The sequence below is a fragment of the Talpa europaea genome, assembly GCF_964194135.1.
Source record: "Talpa europaea genome assembly, chromosome: 9".
NCBI lineage: Eukaryota > Metazoa > Chordata > Mammalia > Eulipotyphla > Talpidae > Talpa > Talpa europaea.
In genome coordinates, this window is record NC_140076.1 from 66795621 (window position 1) to 66810233 (window position 14613).

General features: G+C 43.3%; 1 protein-coding gene across 1 annotated transcript; it reads left to right on the forward strand.

Moving 5' to 3' along the window:
• Window positions 1-634: 634 nt before the first annotated feature.
• On the forward strand, window positions 635-13913 carry LOC311176720 (uncharacterized protein C5orf47; the record flags this gene model as incomplete). The annotated part of the gene is made up of 4 exons (XM_084242368.1): window positions 635-962; window positions 8909-8994; window positions 10472-10571; window positions 13849-13913. 4 exons carry the CDS (start codon window positions 635-637, stop codon window positions 13911-13913), a joined length of 579 nt encoding a protein of 192 aa, XP_084098494.1.
• Window positions 13914-14613: the final 700 nt, after the last annotated feature.

Here is a 14613-nt window from a genome sequence, read left to right on the forward strand (position 1 = left end):
CTTGACTTCCTTCTCCCCTTTCCCCCCAGGTCACCTGGGTCCCTAGCCTCTCAGACCTCCATCCCTTATTCCTTCCCTCTCGCTGTTCCCTCTTCCCACTCCCCTACAAGGTCCTGCCTTGGAGCTGGCACCGCCAGAGCGGGCCTCCCTTTAGCGCCTGCCTCCCCCAGGGTCCGCTCCTCCCTGCCCAGCAGAGCGCTCTTCCCCGCTCACCCCAGCTCCACACAATGGTCCATCCCACGGGCTCCTCCTCCTCTTCCCGCCCCTTCTAGCCCCCCCCCCCCCCCCCCCCGCACCACACAGAGGTTCAGCCCGTCCTCTCGTCTCAGCTTCCCCCGCCTCCCTCCTCCCGACTGGTCCATCATCTCACCTGCCGTCTCCCACCCTTTCCCCCGAGTTGCCACCCCCGGCCCCCACTAGGACAGTGGTTCAGCCCGTCCTCTCAGCTTCCCCCCGCCCCCACAATGGTCCATTCCCCCAGCTACCCCCGCTCCTCACGCCGCGTCCCGGCCCCGCCCCCTCCCCGCGGCCCCGGCCCGGCGCGCTCTCCACCTCGCCCCTGCCACGTTCCGCCCCTCCCCCGCGGGGCGTGGGCTGAGGGTCCTCGGGCGCTGCCGGGGCCGCGGCGGCGGCGATGGCTGAGGCAGGCGGGGAGCAGGGGCGCGGCCCGCCGCGCTTTGTCTACGTGACGCGCTTCGGCTCGCACCGGTGTGGCGGCGTCTTGCAGCTGCGCGGCCGCGGGGCCCGGGGCCGTGGGAGCCCTGCCGGGCGGCGGGGTGCGACGGCTGGGACCCCGGGCGGCGGCCAGTCGCCCCCCGGCGCCGGACCCTGGGCTCCCGCGGCCCCCTCGGCGGCGCGTGCAGGTGGGGGCGGGGACCCGGGTGGAGGGGTGTCGCCGACTGTCGGGGTGCCGGCTGGAGTCCCACCTTCCCTTCCTCCTGGGCCGCCAGTCCTCGGCCTCCGCTCCGGGCCCCCCCCCCGCCGCCCTTCCCCCCCCCCCCGCCCTTCCCCCCCCCCCGCCCTTCCCCCCCCCGCCCTTCCCCCCCCCCGCCCTTCCCCCCCCCCGCCGCCCTTCCCCCCCCCCGCCGCCCTTCCCCCCCCCGCCGCCCTTCCCCCCCCCGCCGCCCTTCCCCCCCCCCGCCGCCCTTCCCCCCCCGCCGCCCTTCCCCCCCCCGCCGCCCTTCCCCCCCCCGCCGCCCTCCCCCCCCCGCCGCCCTCCCCCCCCCGCCGCCCTCCCCCCCCCGCCGCCCTCCCCCCCCGCCGCCCTCCCCCCCCGCCGCCCTCCCCCCCCCGCCGCCCTTCCCCCCCCCGCCGCCCTTCCCCCCCCCGCCGCCCTTCCCCCCCCGCCGCCCTTCCCCCCCCGCCGCCCTTCCCCCCCCCGCCGCCCTTCCCCCCCCCGCCGCCCTTCCCCCCCCGCCGCCCTTCCCCCCCCGCCGCCCTTCCCCCCCCCGCCGCCCTCCCCCCCGCCGCCCTTCCCCCCCCCGCCGCCCTTCCCCCCCCCGCCGCCCTTCCCCCCCCCGCCGCCCTTCCCCCCCCCGCCGCCCTTCCCCCCCCGCCGCCCTTCCCCCCCCCGCCGCCCTTCCCCCCCCCGCCGCCCTCCCCCCCCGCCGCCCTCCCCCCCGCCGCCCTTCCCCCCCCGCCGCCCTTCCCCCCCCGCCGCCCTTCCCCCCCCCGCCGCCCTCCCCCCCCGCCGCCCTTCCCCCCCCGCCGCCCTTCCCCCCCCGCCGCCCTTCCCCCCCCCGCCGCCCTTCCCCCCCCCGCCGCCCTTCCCCCCCCGCCGCCCTTCCCCCCCCGCCGCCCTTCCCCCCCCGCCGCCCTTCCCCCCCCGCCGCCCTTCCCCCCCGCCGCCCTCCCCCCCCGCCGCCCTCCCCCCCCGCCGCCCTCCCCCCCCCGCCGCCCTCCCCCCCCCGCCGCCCTTCCCCCCCCGCCGCCCTTCCCCCCCCGCCGCCCTTCCCCCCCCGCCGCCCTTCCCCCCCCCGCCGCCCTTCCCCCCCGCCGCCCTTTCCCCCCCCCGCCGCCCTTCCCCCCCCGCCGCCCTTCCCCCCCCCGCCGCCCTCCCCCCCCGCCGCCCTCCCCCCCCCGCCGCCCTTCCCCCCCCGCCGCCCTTCCCCCCGCCCCCCCGCCGCCCTTCCCCCCGCCCCCCCCGCCGCCCTTCCCCCCCACTGCCCTTCCCCCCCACCTCCCCCCCACCTCCCCGCCCCCCCCCACGACCTCCACCCACCCCGCGCCGGCCCCCTCCCCCTTTCTTGGGCCTCTGGGGTCGGAGCAGCCCCGCGCCCCCGCAGGTCAGCCTACTTGCTGGTGCTGGGGCGCCAGGAAAAATCCTGTCACTCACTTCAGGGGGGCCTAGGAATGGGCCCTGAGGTGTACGTGGGCGTCCTTGGAGAGGAGGGAAGAGCTGTGAATACCTGGAGAGGCTGAAGCCCTGAAGTCCTTCCCCTCTTACACCGCCACCTCCAAGTTGGGGACCTTGGCAGGCTGGTGGTATCCCCACTGGGATTCATTGAGTTTATAAATTAGTTTGAGAAATTAACATTTAAAAAAGTTTGGGTCAGTGCCACTCCCCAGAATAACTTTCCATTTCTTTGGTATAATGTGTCTTTCTGGAATGTTTTATATCTTTTTTTCCCCTTCTGTAGGTTGTGCGTGTATCTCTTAAATCTGTTCCTAGGTATTTAATCTCTGCTGTTGGAAATAGGATTTCCTCTTCCATAATGTCTTATTAATGTTTGTGTATATGAATCCGGTTGATTTTTTTGAAATCAATTTTAATTACGATGAATTTATATTTTGAGATTTGTCAAAGTTATGTACTTGACCAACATACCACCAAAGGCGTGATAGGAGATTATTTCCATCTCCTGCCGCTTTTTTTGAGGATTCATCCATCTGTGCTTGTAAAAATAGCCTTATTGAGATATAATTCAGTCCATTTAATTCACCCATTTTTAAGGTGTACAATTCAAAGTATATTACAGTTGTGTGACCATCCCAATCAATTTTGGAACATTTTATTGCCCTCAGAAGAAACCCTGTATCCTTTAAGTCTCACTCACCATTCCTGCTTATTGCCCCTTCCAACCCCCCACCTCAGCACTAAGCAAGAACTAAACTTTCTATCTCTATAAATTTGTCTATTTTGGACTATTCATATAAATGGAATCATATAATATGTGGACTTTTGTGATTGACTTCTGATTTTTTATGTTAATTTCAGATTATAGTACTTCACTGAATTATTATTAGTTTTGTCATTGATGGTGGTGAATTTCCAGGTACATAATTATATTATTTGTAAATAGAGATCATTTTATTTCTTTTTAACCATTCTTAGGCACACTAGATTTGTTTTATTGCATTGGCTGATTGCTCCAGTACCTCGTTGAATAATACTGGCAATAGTGGGCATCCTTGTCTTGTTCCTGATCTTAGTGGAAACACCTCTTGTGTTCCCCATTAAATAAAGTATGAGCTTTAGGACAAAGGCCAGTATATATTTAACTGATTGAAAAAATCCCTTAACTTTTATTTTTATTATGAATGGGTGTTGAATTTTATTAATGGTTTTCTTAGATCTATGGTGATAATCATTTTTTCCTTTAAGATATATTAATATGACATGATATAAATGGACTGCCTAATATCAAACCAACCTTGCATTCCTGAAATAAATCTCACTTGGTTATGCTGTATTCTTAAAGTAGTGTTGGAATCAGCTAGTAATTTGTTTAGTATTTTTGCATTGGTATTTGTGAGAGAGAGTGATCTGTATTTTTTGGTATTTTTTTTCTGGTTAAATATCAGCGTTGATATTTCTTTTTTTATATAATTTCTTTTTTTATTTTTTTTTTAATAATCTTTTTTTTTTATAGAGGCATGTTTTATTTATTTGTTTGTTTGTTTGTTTTGTTTATACATGCACTGGGTACAGTCAGAAGCGCGGGAGGGTGAGAGAATTCACCAGAGCCAGAGCGGGGAGCAGAGCAGGCAGAAGGACCGAAGTACACTGCTGAGGGGAGCAGCGGGCGGCAGCAGGAGAGGTCTCCGTGCCATGTGGGACCCTCCTCCGGTGGCCAGGGATGGAACCAGGGATGGAACCGGCGCTGCCGAGGCTGTGGGCAGCTTCGCAGCCCAGAGCTCAACTGCTGCATCACCAGGGGAGGCCCTGAGTTGATATTTCATCAATTAAAAACCTTCCCTTTCTTCTCAGTACTATAAAATGCACCTAATGTTCACGAAACATTAGGTCTATGTGGTGTTAGAATGTTTGGTAAAATTCTTTGAACCATCTGGGTCTAATACATTTTGTGGACTAAGTCCCTAATTATGTGGACATTAGTCTCTTTAAGCTTCCTAAATCTGAAGTTCAGTTTTGGTAATTTGTATTTCCTTAGGAAAGTATCTATTTCTCTAAGTTTCCAAAATTATTTGCATAGAGGTCTGCAAAGTAGTGCTTTGTTTTGAAAATTTCTTGTGTTTTGATAATTATTTCCTCTTTGTTACTTTTTTTCTTTTTTGGGGGGGTTATATATGTGCTTTCCCCCTTTTTTCTTGATCAAGTAATGTTATTTTTAAATAGGATTTTGATTTATTACTTTTTAAAATCTGGTCTCTTCCTCACTAATACATAAAAATAATAAAATAAATAATAGGGCCTCACCGGTGGTGCAGCGGTTGAGCGCTGGGTTGCGAAGCTGCCCGCAGCCACTGCAGAGCCAGTTCGATCCTCGGCTGCTCCCTGGCCACCGGAGGAGGGTCCCACATGGCGCGCAGACCTCTCCTGCCGCCCGCTGCTCCCCTCAGCAGTGTACTTCGGTCCTTCTGCCTGCTCTGCTCCCCGCTCTGGCTCTGGTGAATTCTCTCACCCTCCGGCGCTTCTGACTGTACCCAGTGCTTGTATAAATAAATAAATAAATATTTTAAAAAAATAAATTAAAAAATAAATAATAAAGCTTTATTGTTTTCTTAGTGTGCTTTCCTTTGGTTTCCTTTATTCTTTTTAGTCATTTAATTAATTTGTTTTTATTCTTCCTTTTTATTGATAAAAGTGCTTAGTGCCAGGAATTTTCTTCTAACCACTACTTTAAATCTCACAGATTTTAATGTTTTTATTGTCACTATATTTTTAATTCTATAATTTTAGTTTCTATTACCCCTGATGCCCTAGAGTTGCTTAATGATTTAAAACGTTTTACATTTCTAGGACTTTTTTGTTAGTTTTATTGCATTATGAGAGTGTGGTTTGTATTGTCTCCATTGTTAGTGATATTTTCTTTGTGACTTAATTTATGATACTTCCTTTGTTCTTTTTCTCCCCCAGAAACCATGAGATTGGAAGACTTTCCTTTTAAGTCATGACGGTCCCTTTAAATCATGTTTGTCCTTTAAACTGAATCAGTCCCATTAATTTGCCTACTTAGTAAATTATGTGGTGTCTGGCCTTTTGAACATACATTGAAATCCCTCCCCTATAGTAGGTGCTCTGATCTGCCACATTAGTATTTTCAGATTTAGGGTAGATTGAATCTTTCTGTTGGTCACTCAGCTGTCCTACAAACACCTTTCCAAGGGTCCTTCCTTTCTTTCTCTTGCTGATCACAAAGCCTTGGGCACACAGGGGATCATGACATTACAATTTAATGATTTTCTCATTTTATATACATTTATTTTGCAGTGACAACATTCTCTTTTTTCAGGTAATACCGAGGGTAGGGTTTTGTGTAGAATTTTTGTAATGTAACATTATTTGGGGCAAAATTTTGGGAAGTTTGGTACTACACACTTCCCATTGTCTTTAGCTGCTGTAAGTTCTGCATTAAAAGCTTTTGAACAAAGAAGTGTTCTTTTTTTTTGGGGGGGGGGTAGGTGATGGTAACATTTTATTTTATTGTGTTTTTAAGATTTATTTGTATTCATTTATGCATACAAGAACTGGGTGTAGGCCAGAGCTATGGGTGGGTGAGAGGATTCACCAGAGAGAGCGGGGAGCAGAACAGGGATTGAACTAATGCCACAGTGGATGGCCACAGCTTGACAGTGCTGAGACTTTAACCTCTGCACCACCCGGGAGGTCACATTTTCTAGATTATATATAATTTTTATTTTCATTTTTATGTAGAACTAGGGTCTAGGCCAGAGTGTGGGGGTGGGTGGAGATGGAGGATAACAATCGAAAAGTTGGAAAGGAGGTGCCATAAGACCAGAAACCTGGCTCTCACATGCTGGGAGCTGGAGTCTGGGGAGAAGCTTTATTATTATTTTTTTTTTTTCCTAAGAAGTGTTTGTTCTTGATGTATAGGGAAGACCAAAGCCAAATTTGAAAAATACAAATATTTTATTTGGTATCCTTTCAGAATTAAATTGATAATTTAGATGTATCTAATGGTGCTTTGTGTACTTGATTGACTCCAGGAAGTGAGCTGTGAGGGGAAGCCTTTAGAGATAATCCAGTGGGGCCATCATTTTAGACTCTGGATCACTCTAAAGGCGCTGTTAAAAGACACTCAATTTTTTTCCCTCATAACTGTATTGTGATTTAAAAAACCCCAGGAATAATATAAGACACTTTAGCCATGAATTTCCAGCTCTTTTGAGTACTAAAACAGATGAAAGACTTAATCTTGGGAGAGGAGAGAAGGTTGTAGTGGTGATGCTGTTGGTGCTGGTGCTGGTGCTGGTTGTGGTGCTGTGATGGTGGTAGTGGTGGTGAACTCTAAAAAGAAGTTAAGAGGAAGTGTGGAAAGAATTTAATGTATCTGGTAGAGAGTTTGTACTCTTTAGCACTGAGAGATCAAAGAGACAAGTAATAATCTTGAACTAAGAGAGTAGATTGGAATTGAAAACAAAAACAGATGAAGAAACTCATAGGGGAAGGGAAGGGAATGCAAATTAGTGCTGGCGATCCCCACATATACCAGTTAGAAAAAACTGGGTAGCAAAGAGCGAAGACTATGAAGATGGCTTTCTGCTTTGTTAACTAATTCTAGGCGGTGCTGTGCTCGCTTCGGCAGCACATATACTAATTCTAGGCGGTGCTGACCTGCATGGCTTTAGTTGGCTGCTCTGCTGGGGTGGAAAGTGATAGTAATACAGTTTGTCCTCAAGTTTCATCCTGAAGTTTTGGAATTTTTTACTGTTCATTTATGTCAGGGGTGACAGCCTCAGTTCTGGAGGAAGGAGAACTGGGAGGGAGAAGGGGTGGAAGAGATTAGAGGCAGTGCAGTAATCCAGTGTAAGACAAAAAGCTCAACTATGGCAGTGGCCATGGAGGCAGAATGGATGGGTCAGATGATTGAGTGAAAGAGGGAGGAGGGTTTCAGGCCAGTCTGAAGTTCCTGTGTAGGCAATGGGCTTGATGACTGAGCCATTCCCTTCAGTGACCACCCTGCTGTGCTTGCAAAACCAGGAACTGAGTTAAAGGAAAGAAGATCAGGTGTAGACTTAGGTTTAAACTAAGTCACAAAGCGCTTGCATGCTTTGATTTTAGTCAGTCTTTAGTGTATCTAATCTTACATTTAAATGTATATTCACTAAATACTTGTATCTGACTCCCTGGGAAGAAAAAAGGTGAATGATTTATCCATTCAACATATATTTACCATCTCCCATACTGTAGACATCAGGTCAGGTGCTCATGACACAGGTGGATCATACAAATTGGTCTCAAGGCACTTAACCATGAATAATGGGACTATAAACTAGTAGACACGAGTGCTGTTGAGTGACACACCCTGGAAAAACTTTGATAGTACAGGGAAAGGACAGGCCCAGAGGCAAGAAATGAAGGGCCATGTGTGAAGCAGTTGCTAGTCAGACAGTAGAAATTGTCAGGAATATTGGCTTTGAAGAAAAGGATAATGATTCCAACCTTGATGAGTTACTGTTGAATATTGAATGAAGTAATGCATGCAAACTGCCTTGCGCAATGTTGGCTTTAGTGTAAGTCCCCAGTAAATGGAAGTACCCTAAGCAGTGGCAACTTGAAGGGAAGGGAGCAATTAGCCCAGAGTCTTGGCACATAGTGGGCATTATAAATGTTTATTGAATGAATGAAAAATAAATTTTAAAACAGATTGTACAATGCCTTGGAGACTGTCATTTGATAGTGACTGAAACTTTTGGAATAGTAGGGTGAAGTTATCAGAGAGGGACACACTTCTGTAAGATAAACTTGTAAGTTGTTCATAAGGTGTGCTAGACAGAGGAACATACACAAAGACTTTGAGAGAACATGTGCTCATTGTTTTTATGATTTTGTCTTTGGATACACAAGCCCTTAGGTTTCCCACAATATTAGGGAAGTGATGTGGTTTAACAAGTGGAGTGCTAGGAAGTGCTAGATGCTTCTGGACCCACTGCTGTGTGGGGGCTATTAGTGTTTGAGGGGCAGTTGTGGAGAAGAGGTGATGTGCGAGCAGGCAGGAATTTGCCTGGCAGGGATGTGTGTGTGTGCCTATGCATGTGCACAGTGTCCTAGCCAGCTAGAACAGCATGTGCAAAGACTGTGAGAGGAAGAACAAGACATATTTGAAGAACCACCAGGAGTTTTATGTGGTTGGAAGCAGAATGTGTATGTGAAGTTGAATAGAGAAGAAAGGGACTGTAGAGATACCCTGGGGCAGCAATGAGTTTCTGGTATTTGCTTATTCTATTGCTGACCTTTCTAGGATTTATCCAATCAGAAAAGAAAAATCTAGACAATTCTAAAGTCATTTATTTCTAGTTTTGGGTGCCCCATAGTATTAGCTAATTGGTAAACTGGTATTATTTAGTGGTCAGAAAAAGACCAACAAGTGTACAAGTCCCCAGAGAGAGCTCAAGAGTCATAAATAATTGTCTCCATCTCAGGATAGTGACTCCTTTGAGATATGTGTTGACCATGATATTTTTACTTTCTCAATATCTTTAGGTTTAACCCAGAAGAATTTAGCTAAAACGTTTGATTTTCCGATACCTTTGAATGAAGCCTCCAAAATAATGAAGAAAAAGAAAAAGGTATATTATTGTAAAGGGGACTGAGCCACATTTGCATTTAAGATTAACTTCTCAATACAAATGTTGAAGCTAATTTTATTTAACAGAGTAAAAATTGTTCCATCTTTTGAAAAGTTTACTTTATTGAAATGAGAAAATAATTTAGCAGCAGTGGAACTGGGTTTGGAAAAATTTATTAACCATAAAGAATAATCTTTCCAGTGTTTGCAGGTATAAAACACATTTTAATCAAAATGTAAACTACTGGGAGATTTTTCAAAGCATGAACATATATGTTCTATAGAATGTAACAAACCGGTAGACATTGAAATATAAGAAGAAAATCATGGATTTCATATAAAATAATGCATCTACATTGGTTTCATATTGTTCTTTCAAAGGCAATGGGTATTCATAAAGTTTCTAGCAGGAAAGCTGACAAAGAGGAACCTTTACTGATGAGCAATTTTTATCTTTGGTTTTCCAAAGGTCACAATAACTTGAGTGTTTTAAACATATTTAAGAGCAGTTGTTTTGCTAATATTTGATTTTCACTCTTTGTCCTATAATTCAGTTTAAATAAATTGTCAGTTGAGAATAACACATGAAATTATATTGTTTCTGAACGTTGAGTTTGATTCATAATATGTAGTATAAAATAGCATCCAAGGTGATTAATCCTTGCAGCAAATGAATTTAAGAGTAAGCACCTAATCTCACTGTACTAAGAATTCTTTTTTTCCAAGAACTAATTCCTCTTGAATATGGAGAAAAGCACAATAGCCAATATTTACTTGTAACTACTGTGGTAAACACTGGGGCAAATGCTTTACATGTGTTTTTCATTAACTCTGCTAATCTGAGGTATGAAATTATTTCTAGATGAGATTAAAGCCCTTGCTCAAGGTGAAGCTCATGGTAAGTGGCAATGCCAGACGTTAAGCCTGGATCTAGCTGTGTGATTCCATGTCCTCTTTGTATTAGTCTAGACAAAGCCTTTCTACTCAACATAGTCCTCTTTCTAAAGTCTTCCTGTTCTAATGTATTCAAGCGCCCTAGTAATTTTGCTTTGGTATGTTTTCAGAGAAATGTTTTATTCTCAACTGGAATAAAATACATTAAAAATTAAAATCATTGCCCAGTTGTTTAGACATAGGGATACAAATTCACTATTTTTATTACCTTTTATAAGAAAAGTGAATGTATTGGAACCATTTTAGTAGGACTTTATAGACATTGCCTTTGAAAGAAAACTTCACCCAGGCAAGTTTAATTGTTGCAGAGAAGAAATACTAGGAAGCTGGAAAAAGCTATCAGGGAATTTAGTGATCACAGGTAAACAACTGCATTTTAGGTGTTAGGTCTCTAAGAACTAATGTTGCTTTTCAATGACAATATCAATTGATAGGCAACACAGCTGAATCACTCCCACTTGCCTCGATCAAAATGTATTCCTGCTTCTCTGCTCAGTGTTCCTTAACTGTGCTTGTCTTTTTAGGCTTCAGTGTGGAATAGTGTATACAAAGTAATTTCTAGAATGCTGGAAGAAAATGAAAAGTATAGACTCAGGCTGAAATGCCAACAATTATCTAGTGAAAGTAAGTTAACAATTTTTGTTGTGTTAAAAGAGACAGGCTTCTATTATAGTTTAGTTAATCTTGGATCACAGTAGACTAGTAGTTTCCTGAATTGTCCATCCAGTGTGCAAACTACAGAAATGAAGCTACCATATTACTGCTATTCTCCATAATTAAAAGTACAAAACATTTTAAAGCCATGAGTGTAGAGTAGCCCAGAGCTGCAGGACCGCAGAGGGTGAATGGAATTTACAGAGTAAAGGGAAAACACTTTACTCTGTAAAGTGTTTTCCCTTTACTCTGTAAAGTAAAGAGTAAAGGGAACACACTTTTCTTTTCAATTTAAATTTTAATGCCAAATTTTTAACACAAATTATAGAATTTATCCATATTGATGAAGAGAAACATTTTACCTCTAATATATAATTATAATTCTGTGTCACTTCTTTTAGTCACTTCCTTTCCATGGATGCTACAGTACAATTTAATGCATTAAACAAAATCTGCTTTTGAGTTATGGCCTTGATGTCATAATTTCATTCCTAGAAAACAGCTCATAAATTAAACCATGTTCTAAAGCTGCATGAATATTGAGTTGATACTATGGCCTGAGCAAAATTAGATGTAATCTGGTATGCTAATGAAAGTAATTGGAAGTTCTGCATTCTCAAATAATTAAATTGGATAAAATTTATGCAATAATGCCACATGAATTGATAAATCATAAGTTATTTCTTTCCACCACATGCTTGTCCTCATACACATACAACCGTTACAAATGCTTCTGTAGTTTCTTAGTACAGTCACTTGATGATAACCTCTATTTTGACAGTACATCTGCAGCATGAAATTTTGTGAAGAATACCTTCATAAGTTAATAATTAAAAAAGAATGCCATTCCATAAGCAATGTAACATTGGAAACTCACTACTGTTCATGCATTATTGTATCAACAATAGCATGAATTGTTTGCAATGATGGCATATAACCAAAAATCAAATTAGTGATACTCTCATTTTCTTATCCAATTAATAGAATAAAACAGGAGAGCGGATTAGGAGGAAAAAAGAACTCTGGTTTTTAGGTGAAGAGTGTGTTTGAATAGGCAAAGCAGTATGGGATAGAACAGTAGACATTGTCTAGGTGATAATCCAGATCCAATTACTTTAATAAACACCCTAGCTTTATCCAATTTTCCTTGGCCACAGTCTTTACTTTGTCAGGTTCTTTGTGCATCTGTAAGAAGTCTTCTACTAAACAAAGTAATCGTGTGAGGGTTATTTAACAACCTAATATGCTGTATTTTCCAAAATAGTCTCCAAATTACAAAGGTATCCTTGTAATTCATTGTTTTATGTTATAATTTTAAATTAGATCACGAAAGGTAATAATTATGTTATTTAAAATATAAAGAGGAAACCAGTGATAAAGACCAACTTGAATTTTCCTTATATTTTATGTTGTTTCTAGACTCAAATTGCACAAGATGAATTTTCTTATCATCTTCCGGTAAGAATGCATTTAGATAACAATTATGAAGTATAGACTTTCTCCCCTTCCCTTTCACATCCTACCTTAACTAATGGTGTATACCTATGAATAATTCCTGCCTGTTTTTCTTCCATAAAACCCAGTATTTTACATATTACAGTCACTTGTTAAATGTTACTGACATTTAAGACTTCATTTAGGCCCCTCTTCATAGTGCTACTAACACTGCTTTCTCCATGGTCCATATTTTTTCTTCTTCTTTTTGTTCATCTCTCTGCTTAGTTCTTTCTCTTTGAACATGCTGTTGTGGTATTTTCTTACTAGTACTTCTTCAAGTTTTCCTTCTTAGTTTCTGTGGAGGCTTATGTCATGGTTCTCTTTCTGCCCTTCTCACCATATTTTCTGTGTATATTTTACTTGTCATTTTTGCTGCTATCTAATAACAAATGCTGCCCCAAGAGTAATTGCTGGTCCTACTTTCTATTTACATATTAACTCTGAGGTTATGCTCTCACTTATAGCTTTCAATACTCTTTCAGGGTGCATGACTCTAACATTGCTGCTTTACCCCTGACCTCTGGTTCTGTACATTTTCTTTAAATTATTCTAGTTAGTTTTAAATTCCACATGATTTTCTGAGCACATCATTTTTTCCTTCTTTCCAGTTGTGCCCTGCTAATAACCTGGGTTCATTCAGTTCTTAGGGGGAGATTACATCTAGTTTGGTGGGATTTGGACAATAATAGTAGAAAAAGTTAGATGGAAAAGAGAAATTGAACTTTAACAAGTGGTAATGTGTGTGTGGTGGGGGTGAATATATTTTAGATGTGGATGTGAACAAAATCATGAGTCTCAGAAAATGTTTAGGAATGTATAGTTTGATTAAACCTTGGTTAGAGTAGTCATAGTGAAGGAAGCTGTAAAATTACAGTGAGACTGTATCTTAAAGGGTCTCACATGACTACTGGGTCACTTATTCATACTCAGTTCAGTAGGAAATGAAAAATATGGAACATTTTTTAAAGCTTTTATTCTAAATGATTTTAGAAAAGCAAGAAAATACCCTTTACCTAGTTTCTCTGATTTTTAATATCTTGCAAATCTTTGCTTTATCATTCTCATACTCGTGTGTACGTGTATTTCCAGCAGTCCGTGTAGATGAGAGAACCTCAGTGTAAGGATTCAGGGCAAAGGAGAGGACTGAGAACAGAATGTCAGGCAATATCTAGGATAAAGAGCAATTCTCAGTTTCAAAGGGGGCATCCTAGAGGTTTAATCAGTAGCGATGAGAGATGATTGACGAGGTAGGTGAGTACACATGAAACTTATGGTGACCAAAGGATTTCCAGCCCATGGGAAGTCAGTGACCTTGTTCACTGAGAGTGTAGGGATGCAAAAAGTACAACTATAGAAATATGTCAGCTGGGAACATTTTCAGAGCTCCAGCACTTAGAAATAAAGCAGAAGTTCCGAGTGAAGACAGTATTTGAACAATGACCTTGTTTGTGATTGGCTGAAATGGCCTGGAAAGGCTTGTGCTATGGTGTTTCTCTGACATAGTTCCTATAAATGGTGGTTGAAGTCACCACGGTTGGCAGGAGTTGGAGTGGCGAAGAAAAATAATGAGTTACACATTAACTCCACCAGAAACTTTTTATGATCAAGCAGAGAAAATAGAAATTAACAAAACATAAATAGGAAGATGCAAACTGTTGCTTTTCAGTCTTAGAAATGTTAAAAATTTTCACTGACTACTGGTTATGAGTTTTTTTATTAATGAGATTCAATTTTGTCATCTTTTATTTAGGATTAACTTACCTTTGGATCTGTTTACTAAAGAAGAGTATGAAGAGTTTAAAAGTAGAACTTTAAATAGACTCATAAATATTTGTTAATTTTGCTGTGTTTTGTTTAAAGTGGACTTTAGTAATTGAATAGAAATCTACATTCCTTATAAATTAATAGTATTTCTTTGCAAATTACTAAGATTTTAATTAAATATTATTATATACAAGTGTTATTTGGAAAATTAACACTTATTTCACATTCCTTTAAATGTATACTTAAAATTTAAATTAGCTTATACTACAATTGCATGCATTTAAAATTTCCAACTTTTCTATTTTACTAATGAGTCTGCAGTCACTGCTTTATTCATCCCTTCATTTAGATTAACTATTTTGAATTAAACTCAGATTAATTTAAATTATTTTTGGCTTCCTCACTTTTTCTAAGTGTCTCAATTATTTTATGATGAAAACCTACAGTTTACATAATATTTTGGGGTATGAAAAAATTTATATAAGCCATATTTTCATTATAAGGAATATTAGTAAATTTTGGCAAATTCTGTTTTTTAATATAGAATATTTTAGGAAAACTTTTGGGCAAAGATCAGAGGAGACAATCTTCTCCTTTCTGGGCCCCTAATTAATAGATATGTTATTTTTAAGTCAATAAAGGAAAGGTTTACAACTCTGAAAATAATTTAGAAGTATTTTTTATTGAATCCCTGTTATTTTCCACTCAGTGTTAAGTAGCAATAAATTTTAAACTGCACTAGTTTTTCTGC